Raw genomic sequence first — 21,952 nt, 5'->3', positions numbered from 1 at the left:
GGCGCAATGCACATTGAAGGCACCAAATATACTCGCCGAAGGAGTGAAGTGGTCATGTGTGTCCACAGCAGCAAATGGGATCGAAATGGAGTCTATGGTCTCAGCTCACACTGGGATATGGGGAACCTGGGAAGCTCTCATTTGGCCGAGGGCACACTGAGGCCTGGTCAGTTCTGGAAGCCGTTTGAACACCCAGGAAGCAGGGACAACTGTTTTATCTTGCTCCCTCAGTTCTCCCTGGAAGAAGCGGTGGGAAGTCTCGGGTCTGCAGGCTTCTGCCTGACTGGCGTGGTCCATATCCTGGCTGCTGAGGGAATGGGAGCTGCAGCTCCATCCAAAGCTCAAGGGGGCATCTTGTCTGCAGGGATGAGCAGGACCGTGTTGCAGGAGGGGAAGAAAGAAAAACTTGAGTCACCAAGACGCCCATGATTTCCCTGAGGCCAGAATTGGCCTTGCGACATTCCTGCTGCAGAGGCTCAGCCTCCTAGCTGAGTACTGGCTTGTGGGATTGAGCTTGGAATGGGTGTCCTACACAGCTGTCATCGGGCGTCCGGAGGAGGAGTCTGGGATCAGCAGCATCTGCTCCTTGGCTGGCTCGGAGAGAGCTTGATGGAATCGGCCAGGTGATTCTCTGCGGTGCCTTGGTACTGGGGAGGAGACAGGAGTCAGTATTCACAGCCTGGGGTCTAAAGAGCCCTGATACTCAACCGGCCCAGCTGCTAGGCATTCCGTCTTCTTTCTGTGATATTGTTGGGAAACTGAGGACCAGAGGGGAAGCACTTCCCTTCCTACCTCCTCTCCCTTTCCGACTCTGCCCCACCTCTTCCCAGGAATCCAGAGTATTTCTGTTGAAGGATTTTAGGAGCTCAGGCCCGACTTCCAGCCAGGTCTCATAACCTCCCATTCCCCAGAAGGGACAACTGAGGTGACATGTGGGCTTAGGCAGAGATAACAAGCAATCCCTCATCCTTGATTGATGGATACTTGTCCCAGGCCTTTCCTGCTCTTCTTGCTGGGTGTCTGGTGGAGCCCAGCTGGCACTCTGTTCCTATCCCAGGTGTAGGAAGACTCGCTCTACCAGCTCAGCATCTCCAAGCCACCTTTCTTCCCCTCCACCTGTTACAACAAACAGCCAGGGACAGCCTCGTTCCATCTAACAAGCCCCTTGGTACCCACCAGGCTCCCTGTCTTGCTTCTTTTCTTCTTTTTAGATAGTTTTTTTTAAAGATTTATTTCATGTATGTGAGTACACTGTCACTGTCTTCAGATACACTAGAAGAGGGCATAGGAGGCTTCTGCCTGACTGGCGTGGTCCATATCCTGTGACAGATGGTTGTGAGCCACCATGTGGTTGCTGAGAATTGAACTTAGGACCTCTGGAAGAGCAGTTGGTGGGTGCTCTTAACCACTGAGCCATCTCTCCAGCCCCCAGGCTCCCTTTCTAAGAGCCTCCATCCCTTGGCTTCGGGGAAGGACAGGAGTTCTTCAAGCCACAAATTTGTTTCTTTACTTTTGTTTTAAAGATAGGGTCTCCTCATAGTTGGAAATCTCATCTCCCTGCCTCTGCCTGGGTATTAGGATAAAGGTCATGGGTCATACAGACAGAAAGGTAGCTGTTGTTACTTCTGGGTTTATTTTATGTGTAGCAATGGGAGTCTACTCTCGGCTCTGGGCACAGGACTAATGATTCTCAAAGAGGGCATCGGTCAGGGGTGTCATATCCTCTGATATGAGTTGCAGATGCTTGTGGCTGAGCTGAGGGAGGCGCTAGGAATCAAACAGGTCTCCTAGAAGAGCCAAGAGTGCTGCAAACCACTGAGCCATCTCTCCACCCCAAAAGCTTTCTTCTTAAAGGTACCAGGTCCTTTCCTGCTGTGGCTTTTGCTGTCCCCAGAGCTACAGTGCAGTGCTCCATCTGCAGCTTGTGCTGTATGTAGGAATGAGTGTGGCAACAAGTGTGCACTGGTTCTGCGTGTTCACAGCTGTGCCACACTGGTTTACACACAGACCTGCGTGCTAGGCAGAGCTGTACACGGTGGCCCGTCTCGAGTCACCTTTCCATAGACGCCCCAGGGACAAGGCAATGCCTCTGGTTTTTATTTTCTCCACAGCATCTGCAGGTCAGGCTCTTAGCTGGTGATTGTCAGCCAAATGGAACTGTGAATGTGACCTCAGGAACTCCCGCACTTTAATAATAGTGGTCCCCAAAGACACCCAAGGGCCGGTTTTCCTTCCCAAAGCATTTGTCAGACCTCCCTTATAGGGTCTTCGGGCCAGCAGAGCATCAGCTGCCCTTAGTTACCTCATATGATGGGCATTGACTATCCCTTAGCAAATACATTCGAATTATTAGAATTTAAATTTAGGATGCATATTTAAACAGGAAGAATTAAGTGGGGGTGTGTGAGATAAAAGTCTGCCCTCCCCATATCCTAGTTTGATGTCCTTGTTCACTGGTGGCACTTTGTCACCCAGTGAGCCCAACCAGTCTGCAGCATGTAGCTCTCCTGCTGGAACCCTTATGCACGACTCCCCATCCACAGTAGCCATCTTTAATTAGATGCCTTCTCTGTACAGTGTTATGTAAAACACACACACAAACACACACACACACACACACACACACACACACACACACATCCCATAAGAAAGACACTGTTGGTTCTGGTCAACTAGGGAAGCTTAGAAAGTCACCCACAGGGAGCAGAGGAAGAGGCAGGATTCCGCAGAGCCCTAGCTCCTCCCCAGCCCAAGGCTCCCTCCTTCCTGCAGTGGCAATTCTCTGATTACCTCCTCTGAGCTTGAGGGTTGGTGTGAAAGAGAACACAACCTCTCTAAGCAGTGGTGGGTAGGGGGTAGTGGGAAGTGGGGGTGGAGGGGCAGGTCTCAGGCAGCATAAATGAGCTGTTCTGAGGACCCCAACACATACCCAGTAGAGGACTGCCTGGCCTAGCCTCATTGAGAGAAGACACACTTAACCCTCAAGAGATTTGAGGCCCCAAGGAATGGGAGGTGGGGGTGCAGTCTGGGGATAGCCTCTTGGAGATGGGGTAGGAGGAATGGAATGAGAAACAGTCAGAGGGCAGACAGGGAGGGGGATAACGACTGGACTGTAAAAAAGATTAAATAATGATAATGTTAGTAATAATAATAATAATAATAATAATAATAATAATAATAATAATAATGAAGGGCCAGGTCATTGCAGGGAATGTAAAAATATGTTTGCAAACATGTAAAGATGTTTATGAAAATCCACGTGGTTCTTAAGTTCCATCCTATGACATATCGGTGTGAAATCTCTAATTTTTAAGTGCATATATATTGCTGGAAGATGTGCCCTATTGGACACCAGTGTCCTGGGTGCCTGAGTAGAATGGACACCCCAGCGCCACCTGCTGGCAGTCCTGGCTCCTCAGCATTGAGTTTTATCTCCTGTGGCCATAGCCTCAGAAACCTTGGTGGCTTTACCATCCCCATGTCCTCTCACCTCATCCTCTTCAACTCTTCATTTCCTTCTCTCGTAAACTAAACATGGCTGACATCTTGCATGAACCCCAGGAACTGAATGAAGCCCGGGTCACTGAATCTCTGCCCTTCTTTCCTTCCTCCCCACATCTCCAAAGCCGCCACATCTACCTGCAAACACTTTCCAAACACTCTGCTTCGGAACTATGGCAACCCTGTTTCCCTTGCCTCCAGTTGCCTCTTAGTCACCCCACCTTCACCACAGTCTCCTGCTTCACCCTGTTGCCCACATGTGTCACACTGCTGTGTAGAAAGAATATCTTGTGTATTATATGGATGCAACACCTGTCAATTAAAAAGCGGATGGCCTATGGCTTAAGCAGGAAATGGAGGTGGGACATTTGGGCAGCAAAAAGGATTCTGGGATAGAGCCAGGCGGGAGAGCTGCTGGAAAAATGTGAGGAGCTGGACACAAGGTACCAGAGCACAGGTAGCCAGCCACGTGGCAGAATGTGGGCTGGAATAAATGGGATATTTTAAGTTATATCTATCCGCCACCAGGAAGAGTGGAGACCCAGAGACACAGGCCTGGTGAGAATGGGGAGAGAACGGGTTCCTACTAGCCAGGGGGCAGAGAGATCTCAGTAGAACACTTGGAAAGTGCGCGCCTGCCCGGCTTGATCCAGGGACCCAGGAACCCGGCATCGGTCCCTCTGTTCCCAGCCGGTGGCTTTTGGATGCACAACAGGTGCTCGGACCATCTGCCACCAGGAACAGTGGAGATCCAGGGACACAGGCCAGGTAAAAGGGAAAGGCGAGAACCAATCAATGACAACAAGATGGCAAGAGGAAAGTGAAAGAACATACCCCAGGGAAACCAAGACAACCTGGCAACACTAGAACCCAGCTCTCCCATCACAACAAACAACAGAATGTCAAACACTCCAGAAAAAGAAGACTCAGACCCGAAATCCTACCTCAAGATGATAGAGATCCTTAATCAAGAATGGGAGGGAAAGCATAAAGAATTAGAAGCTTTTAAAGAAGAAACAAGAAAAACACTCAAAGAACTAGAAGAAAACAGAACCAAAGAGATGAAGGAATGGAAGAAGGAACTTAAAATAGAAATGGACACAATAAAGAAAACACTAAAAGAGACAACCCTAGAGGTAGAAATCCTAAAAAAGAAATCAGGAGTCACAGATGCAAACATTTCCAACAGACTACAAGAGATGGAAGAGAGAATCTCAGGGGCCAAAGACAAGATTGAAAACATAGACAAACAGTTAGAGAAGATGCAAAAACCAAAAAGCTCCTAGCCCAAAATGTCCAGGAGATCCAGGACACAACGAGAAGACTAAACCTAAGGATAATAGGAACAGAAGATGGCAAAGAATATCAACTAAGAGGTACAGTAAATATCTTCAACAAAATCCTGGAAGAAAACTTCCCTACCCTTAAGAATGAGATGACCATGAGCATAAAAGAAGCCTAAAGAACTCCAAATAGGTTGGGCCAGAAAAGAAATTCCTCCTGACACATAATAGTCAAAACACCAAGTACCCAAAGCAAAGAAAGAATACTAAAAGCAGTAAGGGAAAAAGGTCATGTAATATATAAAGGCAGACCAATAAGAATCACACCCGATTTCTCAACAGAGACTATGAAAGCTAGAAGAGCCTGGACAGACATCATGCAGACCCTAAGAGAGCACAAGTGCCAGCCCAAGCTGCTATATCCAGCAAAACTATCAATCACCATAGATGGCGAGACGAAAATATTCCAAGACAAAACTAAATTTACACAATATATGACCACAAACGCAGAACTACAATGAATTATAGGTGGAAAACCCAATACAATGAGGGGAACCACCTCATAGTAAAAACAAGAAAAATCCTAAGCAAGAAAACCAAAAGAAGAAAGACACACAGGCACAATTCAACCTATAAAAGCAATAATAGCAGGAAACAGCAACCACTATTCCTTGATATCTGTTAACATAAATGGACTCAACTCCCCAATAAAAAGATATAGGCTATCAGACTGGATACATAAACAAAACCCAGCATTTTGCTGCATACAGGAAACTCATCTCAGAGAAAAAGACAGACACTATCTCAGAGTAAAAGGTTGGGAAAAAACCTTGCAAGCAAATGGCCCCAAGAAGCAAGCTGGAGTGGCCATTCTAATATCGAATAAAGTAAATTTTCAACCAAAAGTTATCAAAAAAGATAAGGAAGGACACTTTTTACTCATTACAGGGGAAATCTGTCAGGAGGAACTCACAATCCTTAACATATATGCTCCAAATACAAAAGCACCCATATTCATAAAAGAAACCCTACTAAAGCTCAAAAAATACATTTTACCCCACACAATAATAGTGGGAGACTTTAATACCCCACTCTCATCAATGGACAGGTCATGGAAACAGAAACTGAACAAGGACACTGTAAAACTAGCAGAGATTATGAACCAACTGGAATTAATAGATATCTACAGAACATATCATCCTAAAACAAAAGAATACACCTTCTTCTCAGCACCTCATGGCACCTTCTCGAAAACTGACCACATAATTGGACACAGAACGAGGTTCAATAGATATAAGAAGATTGAAATACTCCCATGCATCCTCTCCAATCACCATGGTCTACGGCTGGTCTTTAATCACAACAAAGACAACAAAAATCCCATATACACAGGAAACTAAACAATGCTTTATTAAATGATAGCAGGGTCAAAGAAGAAATAAAGAAAGAAATTAAGGATTTTCTAGAATTCAATGAAAATGAAAACACGATATACCTAAACCTATGGGATGCAATGAAAGCAGTACTGAGAGGAAAACTCATAGCTCTGAGTGATTCCAAAAAGAAACTGGAGAGAGCATACACTAGCAACCTGAGAGCACAGTTGAAAGCTCTAGAACAAAAGGAAGCAGATACCCTCAAGAGGAGTAGATGGCAAGAAATAATCAAACTTAGGGCAGAAATAGACCAAATAGAAACAAAAAGAACCATTCAAAGAATCAACAATCCAAGAGCTGGTTTATCAATCTAACAAGATTGATAAACCCTTAGCCAGACTAACTAGAGGGCAAAGAGAGAGGATTCAAATTAACAAAATCAGAAAGGAAAGTGCAGAAATAACGACTGAAACTGAGGAAATTCAAGAAATCATCAGATCATACTACAAAAGCCGATACTCAACAAAGCTGGAAAATCTGGAGGAAATGGATGAATTCCTAGACAGATACAAGATACCAAAGTTAAACCAGGATCAGGTAAACCATCTAAATAATCCCATAACACCTAAAGAAATAGAAGCAGTCAACAAAAGCCTCCCAACCAGAAAAAGCCCAGGTCCTTATGAGTTCAGTGCAGAGTTTTATCAGACATTTATTGACGACATTATACCAATACTCTCCAAACTATTCCACAAAATAGAATCAGATGGAACACTACCTAACTCATTTTTTGAGGCTACAATAACCCTCGTTTCTAAACCACACAAAGACCCTACAAGGAAAGAGAACTTCAGACCAATCTCACTTATGAACATTGATGCAAAAATACTCAACAAAATCCTTGCAAACCGAATCTAAGAACACATCAAAATGATCATTCACCATGATCAAGTAGGCTTCATCCCTTGGATGCAGGGATGGTTTAATATAAGGAAATTCATCAATGTAATCTACGATATAAACAAACTCAAAGGAAAAAAAACCACATGGTCATCTCACTAGATGCTGAGAAAGCATTTGACAAAATTCAACACAACTTCATGTTAAAAGTCTTGGAAAGAACAGGAATCCAAGGCCCATACCTAAACATAATAAAAGCAATATACAGCAAACCAACAGCCAACATCAAACTTAACAGTGGGAAACTTGAAGCAATCCCACTAAAATCAGGGAGTCGACAAGGCTGCCCACTCTCCCCCTACCTATTCAACATAGTACTGGAAGTCCTGGCTGGAGCAATTAGACAGCAAAAGGAAATCAAAGGGATACAAATTGGAAAGGAAGAAGTAAAAACATCACTATTTACAGATGACATGATAGTGTACTTAAGTGACCCCACAAATTCCACCAGAGAACTCCTATAGCTGATAAACAAGTTCAGCAAAGTTGCTGGATATAAAATTAACTCAAACAATCAGTAGCCTTCCTATATTCAAAGGACAAACATGTGGAGAAAAAAAAAAGACACCCTTCACAATAGTCACAAAAACTATGAAATACCTTGGTGTGACTCTAACTAAGCAAGTGAAGGACCTGTATGACAAGAACTTCAAACCTCTAAAGAAGGAAATCGAGGAAGATCTCAGAAAATGAAAAGATCTCCCATGCTCATGGATTGGAAGGATCAACATTTTAAAAATGGCCATCTTACCAAAAGCAATCTATAGATTCAATGCAATCTCCATCAAAATTCCAACCCAGTTCTTCATTGAGTTGGAAAGAACAATGTGCAATTTCATCTGGAATAACAAAAGACCTAGAATAGCAAAATCCATCCTCAACAACAAGAAAACATCTGCGGGAATCACTATCCCTGACCTCAAGCTATATTACAAGGCAATTGTGCTGAAAACTGCATGGTACTGGTACAGAAATAGGCACGTGGATCAATGGAATAGAATAGAAGATCCAGAAATGAGCCCTCATGTATATGGTCACCTGATTTTTGACAAAGGAACTGTAAACATTCAATGGAAAAAGCACAGCCTATTCAACAAATGGTTTTGGTCTAACTGGCACTCAGCGTGCAGAAGAATGAAAATAGACCCTTTCTTATCTTCTTGTACAAAGCTCAAGTGTAAGTGGATCAAAGATCTCCACATTAAACCAGGTACACTGAAACTATTAGATGAGAAAGTAGGGAAAACCTTAGAACTCATAGGCACAGGAGAAAATTTCCTGAACAGAACACCAATGGCTCGAGCTCTAAGGTCAAAGATTGACAAATGGGACTTAATGAGATTGCAAAGTTTCTGTAAGGCTAAAGACACTGTCAAGAAAACAAAACGGCAGCCAACAGAGTGGGAAAAGATCTTTACCAACACCACATCAGATAGAAGCCTAATATCCAAGGTATACAAAGAACTCAGAAAGCTAGACACCAGAGAATCAAACAACCCTATTTAAAAATGGGGTACAGAACTAAACAAAACGTTCTCAATCAAGGAATTTCGGAGGGCTGAGATACATCTAAGGAAATGCTCAACATCCTTAGCCATCAGGGAAATGCAAATCAAAACAACCCTGAGATTCCACCTCACACCAGTCAGATATACCAAGATCCAAAACTCAGATGACAGCAGATGCTGGCGAGGATGTGGAGAAAGAGGAACACTTCTCCACTGCTGGTGGGGTTGTAAACCAATACAACCACTCTGGAAATCAGTCTGGCGGTTCATCAGAAAAATGGACATAGTACTACCTGAAGATCCAGTTATTCTACTTCTGGGCAATTACCCCAGAGATGCTCCAACATACAACAAAGATACATGCACCACAATGTTCATTGCAGCTCTATTTATAATAGCCAGAAGCTGGAAAGAACCCAGATGTCCTTCAGTAGGTGAATGGATACAAAAATTGTGGTACATTTACACAATGGAGTACTACTCAGCCATCAGAAATAATGACTTAACGAAATTCTTAAGAAAATGGCTGCATCTAGAGAATATCATCCTGAGTGAGATAACCTAGTCACAAAAGAACAGACATAATATACAGTCACTGATAGTGGAATGCTAACCCCAGAAAGCTCTGAACACCCCAGAAACAAGTCACAGAATGTGTGAAGTTCAAGAAAAAAAAAAAAAAGAAAAAAGAAAGAAAGAAAAAAAACCAAAAAAGAATATATTTTAATTAAAATAGAACTGTATCACACCCCCCTTTCCTCCCTCCAGCCCCTATCAGTTTCTCTTCTATCCCCTCAAACTAATAGCCTCTTTTCCTATATTATTGTTACATATCTACATATTTTTATGTATATGTATGCACAAATACTTAATTACAACCTTAAAAATGTATTCATATACTTATATGCAAAAATGCTTAAAATTTGTGCATTTATCTTTGTTTCTTAAAATAAAGTTTTTCAATAACAAGAGTTATATCTAGTCAGAGAAGATCCTAGATACATAGCTAAGGTATTTGTAAATATATTTTGAGTCTGAGTCTAATTTTGGGGATCATGGGGCTGGGAGGAAGAACCAGAGCTTGACTTCAACACTCCTGAGCCTGAGGACAATGAGGCCCCTATCTTGAGCCGCCTCATGACAGCTCCGGAGTGTTTATGGAATGGGATTGGTTTCATTTTATAGACAGGGAAACTGAGGCACGGGTCAGTCATTTGTTCTGACCGGTATGCATCTGAAGTTACCAGGACAGGAGTTCACCCAGGTCAGTCTGTCTGTAACCACTGTGCCTTTGACCTCCAGGCCTCAGCTCAGTTTCCTGCACAAGTATCAGTAACTGTGATGTGGTCACCAAACTCCTTTTTAGCAGAGAAAGGATTTTAACAACAGCAAGCAGGCAGTTGCCACCTCTAATGGCCACAAGTGATTAAAGTGACACAGTAGGAGGGCTGTACTTTAACTCCTGAATTGGGAAGGACACACCTCTGGAAGGACAGATGGTGACCACATACACACAGTGGCAGTGGGCTGTGGAAGATTCCATGCGGCTGAGTGTTTGGCAATCATTGTACCTCACAATACACCGTCCTGGCTAATGGTACAGGCATGCTCACCCGCATCTTAGGAGCCAGCCGTCCTGGCTGTGTGGCAAAGCCATGCTTCCAGACCATGCACCGAGACAGGTGCGCTATGCTTTTCTTTCCCAGAAGGCAGTGAGGGCTGAAGGCTGACCTGAGGTCCAGGCTGGGCCATGTGAACAGAGAAAGCTCTTAACTTTCCCCCGTGCAGCTGCAGGAGGCAAAAGCTGCCTGTCTTTACCAACAAGGTCTGAAACATTCTCTTCAGGAGAACGTTGGTCATGCAAGTCAGTAAGTCACCCACAGTGAGGGTGTATGTTTCCACCTCTAGGATGCCTCTAATCTCCTAACCACCCCTGTTCATTTACCCCATTTAAAGCCATGGCTCTAATGCTGGTTAACTTTTGTTTTTTGAGACACACTATCTCTATGTAGCTCTGACTATCTTGGAACATACCATGTAGACAAGGCTGGCCTTGAACCCGCAGAGATCACTGTTTCTGCTTCTCAAGTACTGGTATTAAAGGAGTGTGCCATCATGCCCGCCCCCTTTTTTTAAGAGACCCTCTTTATCAAAGGCTGCAGAACAAGGTAAACAGATGAATCTCAACTTGTGTCAAACGTTCAGACTCCACATTGGAACATTAAAATTCTGCCATTATCTGGGCATGGTGGCACACACTGGTGGCCCCCAAGATGGTAGTGGTGGCGGCAGGCGGACTGTGAATTAGAGTTCAGCCTGGGCTGCATAGTGAGACGGTCTTTCAACAAAACAAAATCGAACATACAGAAGCAAAACCCACATTTGCCTCTAGGCAGCCTTCAGGGACCACGCCCACCATATGGGCTGTCACTGTGCCTCTTCCCTGGACCCCATCACCAAGTCTACCCTGTCACGCAAAAGTCACATTGCGATCACTCATGTTCTTCCTTTGTTTCCTTCCGAGTCTGATGGTCCCCTGCTGCCTGCACAGTGGACACACATGCCACGCTCTAGGGAAGCTTTTAAAGCCACCACACTGAAGCGCCTGAAACCCTTTATCTTTCTGATGAGAGGCTGTCAGCAGCTCCTATAGGCTGGAGATTCCACTCGACTAAATAAATGCTTGGTCCCAAGAGACTTCTATCCCACAGTGAGGACTGGCCTAGAGATCACTTCTGAAATCCCCACTGAATTAGGATCTCCAGCAGCAGGCACAGGACGGAAGTTTTCAGATACTCCACAAGGTGTTACTGAAAGGACCTGTATCAAAGCACCCTAATAATTCAGCATCACTTGTACACGCTGTACCCTTCATGCCTGTGTCAATGCTAGCGTGTCTTCACTTTTGAAAGTCAGAGCAAGACCAGCAAGCCAGTGAGATTGTTGATAATATGAAGAACTCAGTGGGGCTGGAGAGATGGCTCAGTGGTTAAGAGCACCGACTGCTCTTCCAGACGTCCTGAGTTCAAATCCCAGCAGCCACATGGTGGCTCACAACCATCTGTAGCGGGATCTGATGCCCTCTTCTGGTGTGTCTGAAGACAGTGACAGTGTACTCGTATATATAAATAAACATTAAAAGAACTCAGTGGATGATGGAAAGGTAATTGCTGTGATCCTCAGAGCAGTCAAACAGCTAGAGTTGCTCTTGATAAAGCAGCACAAACTACTGAAGTTGTTAAAGACTTCATTCTTATGAATTTTGGACTCGGTAGCAAGATACACAGGGAAACAGTTGTTGACATAGCTGTACTGAGACAAGCTGAAATACTCACTGGAGATCAATTAGAACTATTAAGGGAACAAACGAAATGCAAGTGTCACTTCTTACTGTATTAGGCCTTTGAGATTCAATGACAGCAACTATGATTGGGGGGAGGTTAAAATGTGTTTGTTAGGTCATTCTAGTTCTTCTCAAATGATTTATGATTTGCAGCAAGAAACTATGGAAACATTTTCAAAGAAGCTGCCTACGGTAACAGGGACAGATGTTATGGAGTGTCTTGTAGACATTGTAGCTTCATTTCATCCCACGAATCATTTTGATACATGTCTGGCTCTTGTGCTTTTCATAACTCCCTTTGTGGTGATAACTTTACTGGCTTTGAAATGTATGCCTATTTATTTGCATAAAATGTTAGGCAACTAGATTAGACAAAAGGTTGTATTTACTGTCCAACTCCATTTATTCTCCAACAATAATTGTTATCCTTAGAAAATCTGCTTAAGACCAAAAGGGGGAAGGTGTATGCATAGTAAAACCCTTGAGCTGGCTTTTCGTGAAATGTCTCAGCAAAGCCTTTGCTATGTTTGGGTCAATCAGTAGAGGCTGAGAAATTGTTATGAGACTGAACCTTGAGGAAGTGTTCTCTCTCTGGAAGGTCTGCACTTGGTGCAACGTGAGAGCTTACAGATACACTAATCTTGGTCCTAAGACACTCCTGGAAAACCTGGAGTTTGTGGCTAGCTATGGCCAAAAGGGACTGAGATTTTTGGGGGTTGTCTGCTGTCACAGGCAGCAAGGGCCAAATAACTTTGATAGTTGAAACCTTCCCCGGCCCCAATTAACCTTGTGTAATGTTTGAATAAAGTAACTGGAGTGAGCTAGCTGGCTGTCAGTCTTCTTCAAGAGGCTATATCCTTCTGCTCCTTTGAAAAATGAAGGTTTAGTATCTTGGTGAGCTTCTCCCTCTACTGCAGCACCTACGACCAACATCAGTCAATAACAAAGGATGTGGTAGCTGGTCAGACTGCACTCCCAGGTACTTAAGCCTCTCGAATCTGTGGCACCAGAATTGCTAAGCCAACTACTGAATAAGGAAGAAGACGAATACTCCTATCCCCTCTGTGCCCTTATTCACACCATATTTTCTTCTCTGGAAGATCCTGGGGATCCTGCCTAGGGAAGTTCTGACTAGTCCCATTACTGCATCAACTCACCCTCACCAGAGCCCGGCTGGCCAGAACCTCAAAGGCTTGTACCACATTGATGTCATTCTTCGCGCTGACTTCAAAGTATGGCATGTCCTTCTCTTTACACCATTCACGGGCCACCTCTTGGGGCACCTGAGGGAGAGAAACGATCACTGTTTCTGTATCACTGTTACCATGGCCATGGTCTTTGTTGTGGCTGTGGCTTCAGTGTGGGTTGTTCCCTCCAGAACTCCTGTTGAAATTGCTCCCCACTGTAATGGCACAGAGTAAAGGAGGTGAGACCTCAAAGGGAGATTAGGTCAAGGACTAACATAAGAAGGAAGATATCTCAGTGGGTAAGAGCATTCACTGCCCAAGTATGAGGGTCTGAATTCAAAACCCCAACACCCACATAAAAGCTGGGTATGACCATAGATGCTCAGTGCTGTGGGCCAGAGACAGGCGGATCCTGAGAGGTCACCGGCCAGTCAACCTCACAGACATTGCCAGCTTTGTGTGCAGTGACAGATTCTGTCTCAAGGAAATAAAGACATTCATGATAAAGCAGGGCAGCTGATGGGTACCTTGGCCTCTGCACATGCAGAGGCACACAGTTCTTCCTCAATGTGCACACATACATACACGCACACATACATACACACACACATACATACACGCACACATACATACATGCACACATACATACATGCACACATACATACACACACACATACATACATGCACACATGCATACATATACACATGCATATGCATTTTAAGAAGAAAGGATAAAAAGAGATCGATGCCCAAGGGAGTAAATCTCTCTTTTGTGGGACTAAGAGCCATTTGTCAGGAAGTGAGGCCACCCTCAGGTTTTGATGGCCCCGCCCTGTTCCCTTCCATTTCCTGTCACCACTGCCCTTACTTCCTACCATCACCCCAGCCCCAAGATCATACCACACGGCCTCTGCCCCTCTTGATGACCAAGGGCCTTTCCTGTATCTGTAACTTCATATTTTATCTTATCAGTTTTTTAAAAAGACTTATTTATTATGTATACAGCATGTATGCTTGCAGGCCAGAAGAGGGCACCAGATCTCATCATAGGTAGTTATGAGCCACCATGTGGTTGCTGGGATTTGAACTCAGGACCTCTGGGAGAGCAGCCAGTGCTCTTAACCACTGAGCCATCTCTCCAGCCCATTTTTTTCCAATTCCTAACATGAATCTGTGAGGTCAGTGTTGCCAATGCTGTTTTATAGATGAGGACCTGGAGCGGTGGTTATCAACCTGTAGTTTGTGACGCCTTTGCAGTTGAAAGACCATTTCATAGAGGCCACATATAATCATTGAAAAACAGATATTTACATTATGATTCACAACAGTAGCAAAATTACAGTTATGAAGTAGTGATGAAAATAATGTTATGGTTGGGGGTCAGCACAGCATGAGAAACTGTATGAAAGGGTTGTAACAGCTGCAACATTAGGAAAGTTGGAACCGTTGCCCCGGAGAATTACCTTTTCCTAGGATACACAGACAGGGCAGGATTTGGATGTAGACCTGGCAGAATTAGATGCCACTTAACTTACTGGCTTCCTAAGGTCTGGCTAAAAGCTTCCTCTCAACACTGGCTCCTTCTTCAGTCCCTCTAAAGGAGATGGCCCCATCAGACACAGAGCAGGCAGGGTGGGAACAGAGAGCCTTCCTCTCTGCCTCCATGCTGACTGAGCAGATCACTGCCAGGAGGACTCCAGGCCCTCCTGACCTTTTCCCTGGATAGAAGAAACAGGGCAGAGCCCTGAACAGCGAATAAGGTTAGCCAGCAGTCAGACTCTATCAGGCACTTGATCAAATGTCAACGCACCTAAGAACACCCCTACCCCAACACATACTAACTATGAGAAGGAAGCTATCGGCTCCATTTTATGGGCAGGAACATCGAGGCTCAGAGAGGATCACACAGCTCAGGAGAGCGGGCGTATGGATGCAGGCCCAGCTCAGCACTCCCCTAGCATCTGAACAGCTGCTGGAGAACTCTGTGTAGGAACCTTGTTCTTTACCGTGAGACCGTTGGTTCCTTCAGCTTGGGCTCAGGACCTTTGACTTCTCATCCTGTATGTGTGAACCAGCCGAGAGAAGACATTACTCCCAAGTGCCAACAGCAGGATATGGTTTGGGGCTACCGGGTACACTTCTAAATTACAATGAGGGGTGACTCATACCAAGGAGTGTGATGTCTCATTAGTTATTCTGGGGGGAGATTACCGCACATCTTATATATGCTGTGGCTGGTACTTTAAACATTATTTGAAAGCATTTCAGGGAGTTGAGCTGATTCTCCAGGAGAAAGGATCATTTGCCCCTTTTCCTAGCACACAGGGCAGGTTTGGGGGACCAAAGGCCCATCTTTCCTCACATTGTCTCCTCACCGCTTGCAGGTTCTGAGAGCTCCTGTCTTACTGAGATTTGAGAGTCTCATTACTGTCCACTGTCTCTGGTTCTTGCTCTCCTGGTCTCAGAGCCCAGTAGCTCCTGCCTTCTTTTCACCTCTGTTGTCCAGCAGCACGGCTCTGCCATTGTGAGGTCTGCGACTTATAGACTGTGGTCAGCTGAGCAAGAAGTCTAGCCTCAGTCTTGACCTCAGATGCCTAAGTTTTTTCCTGCCAGTGTTGATGAGAAATGCTTCCTCCTGCAACTGGTAAGCCACAAAGAATCCTACCTTAGGGTAAATATTCAACTGTTTAGAGCAGTGGTTCTAAACCTGTGGGTTGTGATCATCTGACAGCACACATTTCCAGTGGTCATAGGAACCTCCAATCACACATTTATTTCTATTGGTACTTAATATTTAATTTTGCCACAGATCAGTGTCTCAGTTCCTAAAAGCATCAGAAATATGTGTTTTCTGATGGCCGTGACCATCTGGTTTAGGAGGACACGTGGGATGTCTATATTCATCCTATGTATATAATCACTGGCTATTAGTAATACCTTACAAATGGATGGCTTCTTGACATAGTCATTAGGTATTAACACCATGTACACTGTCAGCATCCTGGGTACTCAAGGTGCTATGAATCTTTTAAAGTCTATGAGGGCAAAGTCTAGGCTTTGACTTCCTTATGTCCAGCCTGCTCTAGCTCCGAGCTCCCCAGATCTGCCCTGAGTATCTAACTGCATCTAAGTTACCTGGCTCTCAGCAGTTGCTGCCAACAAAGGAGTGAATGCAAAGTAACTTCTTCTCTAGGCTGCAATCTGCAGGGGACACTTAAATTATATCAGCCCAGGACTGTGCCCAAGGCTGACCACTCACTGAGAGATCTCGGAAGACACACCTCCGGCTGCGGCTGCAGCCATAGCTCTGCTGTCCCTTTCCTTGAACCAGACAGTGACCCTGGTGTCTGCCTGGTAAGACCCACATTCATCTTATCTGCCACCCTTCTGATCCGTCTCATCAGTGAGACCATGCGCCAAGCCCCTTCCTTCTGGGTCTCCAGCCCCGCCCCCCACGGAGGGCTGTCTGGGAAAGAAGCTAGAGACGGCACTTTCGGTTTTCACTGCCAGTTGCAGCTATGAGTTGATGACTTTGAGGATCATCTTATCTTTTACATGTGACACACAATGGTTATTTAGCTTAAGCTCAGAGAATCTTAAAAGTAACCTAAGACGTAGCATCTGGAGAAACAGTGTTATTTTCACGAGTTTTCCTCTCGCTTACATTTTGGCTCTGCTCATTCGTCTGGAACCAATGTTGGACCAAAACTAGGCAAGGTTACAAACATTTGTTTATATTTGTTTATCTATTTTACATTTGTGTGTGTGTGTGTGTGTGTGTGTGTGTGTGTGTGTGTGTGTGTACATATGTATGGACATCAGAGACAAGTTGTAGAAGTTGATTCTCTCTTCCATTTGTCTCAGGCATCAAGCTCTGGCCGTCGGGCTCTGTGGCACGTGCTGAACCATCATGTTGGCCCCAGTTTGTATAATATTAGTTGTGATACTTTCCCATCTCATATATATTGAAAATGATTGTTATATAAATTTAAAATTAGCACGTCTGGGATGTGTGTGTGGAGAGATGGTTCAGGTTCAGCAGAGGTTCTTGCGGAAGACCTGGGTTTGGGTCCCAGCACCCACATGGCAGCTCAGTTACAGACTATAACTCCCTTCCAGGGGATCCAAGGCCTTCTTCCGGCCTCTGAAGGCACTGCATACATGTGGTGCACTTGCATGTACTAAGCAAAATATTCATATACATAAAATAAAAATAAATAAAGCTTTCAAAGAATTAGCTTATCTGAAACTACTTAGTAAACCTCCAAGAATAACAAAGACAGGAAGCACCATTCTGATTCCAGATGGTTGTAGGTCAGAACTCACCCCCTGATCATGGAGCAAAGCATTAAAGCTCCCGAGAATAGATCCCTTGCAGCTGAAATGTTACAGCCCCTTTCTCATGAGCTAAGATTTTTCCACTATTGGCTTCTGCAGGAGGGGTTTTTAAACAAAGGTAAGCCAATAATTTTTTCAAAATCATTCTGGCTGTATGCATACATTGGCATATGTATATGCATATTTCTCATAATAAAATGTGCACCACATAAAAGGTAACATTGTAGTCTCATTTAAGCGTACAATTCAGAGCATGACGTATATCCCTGCTCTCAAGTGAGCATCATCACTACTTGTGTGGAAAATTTACTCCTCTCCAAATCTATCGATGTACTTTTAAATACTTACATTCCTTTAATTAAGTAGGAAAACACCACTGCGTTTTTCAGGCTTGTTCTTTAGTGGTATTAGGAGGAAACAATTATAACATTTCCCTTAATTCTCAAATAGTCTAGGGAAACCCATCTTCTGGTTGCCATGGCAGAGAAGAGGTTGGAGTAGACCCAGGGCCCAGGGCATGCAGGAAGCATGGAGGACCATGGGTAGCTGGCCATGGGTGCTGAGAAGGATGGTGCCGGCCTCCTCAGCTTTGTGCCAGTGACTGCAAGCTCCCAAGATACCATTATTTGGCTAGTCTTTATTTTCCTCATCCCAGCCAGGGGCTGACAAACTCTTTGCTAAGTCAGCACCAGAGGTAAAGAGAGCCGAGGGCAGGAGCTGCCATGCTCAGATCTTTTTCTTTCAATTTATTTTTTTATCATATATAAGTACACTACAGCTGTCTTCAGACACACCAGAAGAGGGCATCATATCTTTTTATAGATGGTTGTGAGCCATATGGGGTTGCTGGGAATTGAACTCAGGACCTCTGGAAGAGCAGTCAGTGCTCTTAACCACTGAGCCATCTCTCCAGCACCACTCAGTTCTTGACTTTAACAATATCCATATTGTGTTAAGTCTCTCATCACTCTCTTCCCACTTCCACTTTCACGCTTCCCTTAACTCATTTCATTATTGTTCAGTGCATCTGGTTCCTACTAGCCCACCTCCCGCCAAACTTCCCTCATCTCTCCCAAACCATCTTTTATTCACCTCATTTGGTGACCGTGTTTTTCCCTGGGTCTCCAACTCCCTTTTTTCATCTCCATCCCGCTCATTCCCACATCTGCCTCTTTACAGATGATGGAGGGGTTGGGCTTTCCTGGTGCCTCTTTGCTTCTTCCAGTCTCTTATTCTTCTCTAAAGCAAAGCTCACCCACCGGGGCTTGGCTCAGACCTATCCCAGGAGCCATTACTTACTCTACACCCAGCCAGGCATCCATCATTCATTGAACCTTTGCAATCTGTTTTCTTTCTCCATCAGCACAAGGCTCAGAGTAGCCAGAGATTTCTTTTCTGCTATCAACCTCTCCACAGAATCAGATCCAAGCACAAAACTAGCCTTCTTCTTCTCCACCAGTTTTCCTCTCCAACTTCTGTACACACATCCTACCCCACTCTCTAATGACTGATGCTCCAACTGCCCTACCCCTTTCCCTTCAGGTTTCCTCTGAGACCCCCTCCCCTTGATTATCCCACTTGGAAAAGCTTCAGTCACAAGCTCCTCCTTCAACTGAGTCTTCCTTCCTACTTCCTACTTCACTCAGACAGGACTATTCCCCAGAGTTCCTATCTGACCTCAGCAGATAGCAATTGCAGACTTGTAAAGCTAACAATGAGGCTCCCACTGCAGCTGGTCCAGAGAGGAAAGAAAAAGCGACTTGGATTACTGTCAGAGACAGGATGTCTGATGAACACTGAGTCTCTGACCTGAACTGGCCACACAGAGCTGAAGACTTGTTCTTAGCCCACACTTCTCCCCTGAGGTTTTGTTCTTAGTTATCCCAAAACTTGCAGGTTCTCTAGCTACTTGAGGCTGTTCTCCAAGCTTCTCAGACTCTGGACACCCAGACTAAACATGTCCTCTCTGAACAGGGATCTTGCCTCTTTGCAGGTGGGGACACCTAGAAGCATCCCTTCTGTCTCCCTTTCTCCTCCTGTCCATCCTGTACTTCGTGGTATTAAGTTTTGGTTTAATTCTCCTGAGGTTTTCTGTTTGAAGCATTGTGAAAACAGAGTTCAGGCACAATGACTCCACTTCCCATCATGTTTTTTTTTTTTTTTTTTTTTTTTTTATGAAATTTACTGAGAGAATGTGGCTCTAACAGCTCCTTTGGGTGCTCTTTGGGCTTCGATCAGCCCAAAATATCTTCGTGCTATGCTTTATAATTTAAGACAATTGCTATTCATTTACTGCTTGCAAGTAAAGGTTAATGAATTTTCCACTCAACACCCCTGTGATGGCTATAACCTACACAGGCAGACAGCCACTGCAGTCATGGGGTAAACCAGTTGTCAAAGGCTTCATTGGCTACCCTGGGTATGTATATATTAGTGAAAAATGATTAGTTGCCTAGCAAACCTGTAGATGTAAGAATCAATACCTTTAAATCCCTGTGTGACTCCAGGCAAAAATACTTTTCAAAGATGAAATAAAATTTTACTAAAATCTGACTCTTGGCTCCTCTGAGGTCTTGACTCTGGCTCCCCATTACTCATGTTTTCAGTTCATGTCATACTGCATCTATAGTCCAGAACCCACTTCTGTAGACTAGAACCCACTTCTTCCAGGAAACTAGCTCCCTGTTCTGGACTTAGATGGCCTTTCACTGTGATCTCCAGATCTCCAAAGTTTATTACTACCATTGCTTTTACCATGATGTACCATAATTGTCACTATTAGACTGTAGATTTCTTGAGGCAAGGTCTCCATCAGCACTATATATGAGGCCCAACACAGCATGAAGTATGCAGCTGTTACATACAGTTTGTTGAGTGAGTGAATGAATGAATGAATGAATGAATAGTACCTTCCTATCTTCCAGATCGATTTTGTTCCCCAGCACCACCATGGGATATGACTGCTCCATAGGAACGATCTTTGCCAGGACATCATCCCTCCAGATATCCAGGGCGTCAAAGGACTCTGGATCAGTAACATCAAATGCCAGGACACAGCCATCGGAACCTTTGTAGAATGTTGATACCATTGAACGGAACCGCTCTTGACCGCCTGTGTCCCAGATCTGGAGGGGAAGAGCAGTGCCCCAAGGGCTCTAATGAGTGGCTGAAGAGAAGCCCAGCAAGGTTGTGTCATTAGAAAGCCTTTCCTTCTGGATGGGGAAAATCTCGGTATGGGTGTCCTTCCACACCCAGGCACCACACTCTCACCCCTGCCCCCCACAACTCTACCATAGCTCTTAGCACTCAACTTTTCTCTAGTTTATCAGGTAGGGCTTGTTAGCCCAGCTCCCAACAGTAAATATGTTTTTGGTTTTGTAGGTCATCTGTTCTTGTTACACTGTTCCCTTCTGCTATAGTAGACAAGAAAGTGCGTGTGCCCGTGCCCCGGTGAGAGACTAGGGTTAGCCCAGGTTAGCCCATGTACTTTGCTGCTCTCTCTCCAGATCCTCTGATCTCCTAGTATATGTTGCTGTGTGCATGGGTGATTGTCAGAAATTCGTATAGTAAAGAGAGGCAGAGGGCAGTGCTCACCTGCAACTTCAAAGTTGTGTCATCCAGTATGATGATTTTGGAGAGGATGCTGGCCCCCAGTGTGGTCTGGTATTCCTCGAAAAATGTCTTGTGTACATATTGGTGAAGGAGAGAGGTCTTTCCCACGCTGAAGGAAAAAATTCCACACATGTGTAAACACACACACACACACACACACACACACACACACACACCTATGCTGTTCTCAGGACATTACCATCCCCTGAACTGAAGTATTTCCTTCCTTCCTTCCTTCCTTCCTTCCTTCCTTCCTTTTTCTTCCTTTCTTTGAACTTAAGGGCTTTGATACATGAGTGACTTGGGGTAGGAACAGACACAGAGACACTGAAGAACACCACTGCATACCTTAGGTTGAGCTCAGGCTGCTCAGGGTTGCCCAGATTCCTGATTTCTAGCACCGATGGTCAGAGACCACCCTTTGGGGAGCAAAGAATATGAAATACTTTCTAGAAACAGAAACCAACCAAAACGAACAATCTGGGATAAGGTTAAGTATCCCACAACAGTGTGTAGGTTTTTGTAGGGTGTGGCAGGATGTGGGAGAACCCAGAGATGCAGGAGGCCTACATAGGCAGTTACTACAGAGCTGGACCCAAACCAAGAACTTTTTGCTAGCTTCTTTCTCTCGGCTTAGCTCCCTTCCTTGAAGTCAGATGCAAGTCTGTTGTCGCTCTGACTCAGACAGGGTCCCTTGGAGGTGAGAGCTCAGACTTAGCACTCCCAGGTAAGGCTCTTGTCCACACCCAGCAGCCGGGCGTGGCTTACCCAAGTGCGCCAACAATGATAAGCTTCAAGTCCACTTTCTTTCGGGGATTCATGAGGGGGCTTCGGGGCCTGTGGG

At 44.7% G+C, this 21,952-nt stretch overlaps 1 protein-coding gene across 1 annotated transcript in view; it reads right to left on the bottom strand.

Moving 5' to 3' along the window:
• Positions 1-257: 257 nt before the first annotated feature.
• Positions 258-21,952, bottom strand: part of RAB7B (RAB7B, member RAS oncogene family) — a 29,458-nt gene continuing 7,763 nt past the window's right edge. Inside the window, exons 2-6 of the mRNA XM_080917931.1 lie at positions 21,877-21,945; positions 21,091-21,217; positions 20,406-20,621; positions 13,129-13,254; positions 258-647 (exon numbers count right to left, since the gene is read on the bottom strand). Of these exons, the coding sequence (XP_080774057.1) occupies positions 570-647; positions 13,129-13,254; positions 20,406-20,621; positions 21,091-21,217; positions 21,877-21,929 (600 nt within the window). The 5' untranslated portion in view covers positions 21,930-21,945 and the 3' untranslated portion in view covers positions 258-569. The remainder of the gene's footprint in view (positions 648-13,128; positions 13,255-20,405; positions 20,622-21,090; positions 21,218-21,876; positions 21,946-21,952) is intronic.

The sequence above is a fragment of the Micromys minutus genome (genome assembly GCF_963924665.1).
Source record: "Micromys minutus genome assembly, chromosome: 6".
Classification (NCBI taxonomy): domain Eukaryota; kingdom Metazoa; phylum Chordata; class Mammalia; order Rodentia; family Muridae; genus Micromys; species Micromys minutus.
The sequence above is the reverse complement of the archived record's forward strand: the minus strand, read 5'-3'. Positions and strand labels throughout refer to the sequence as shown.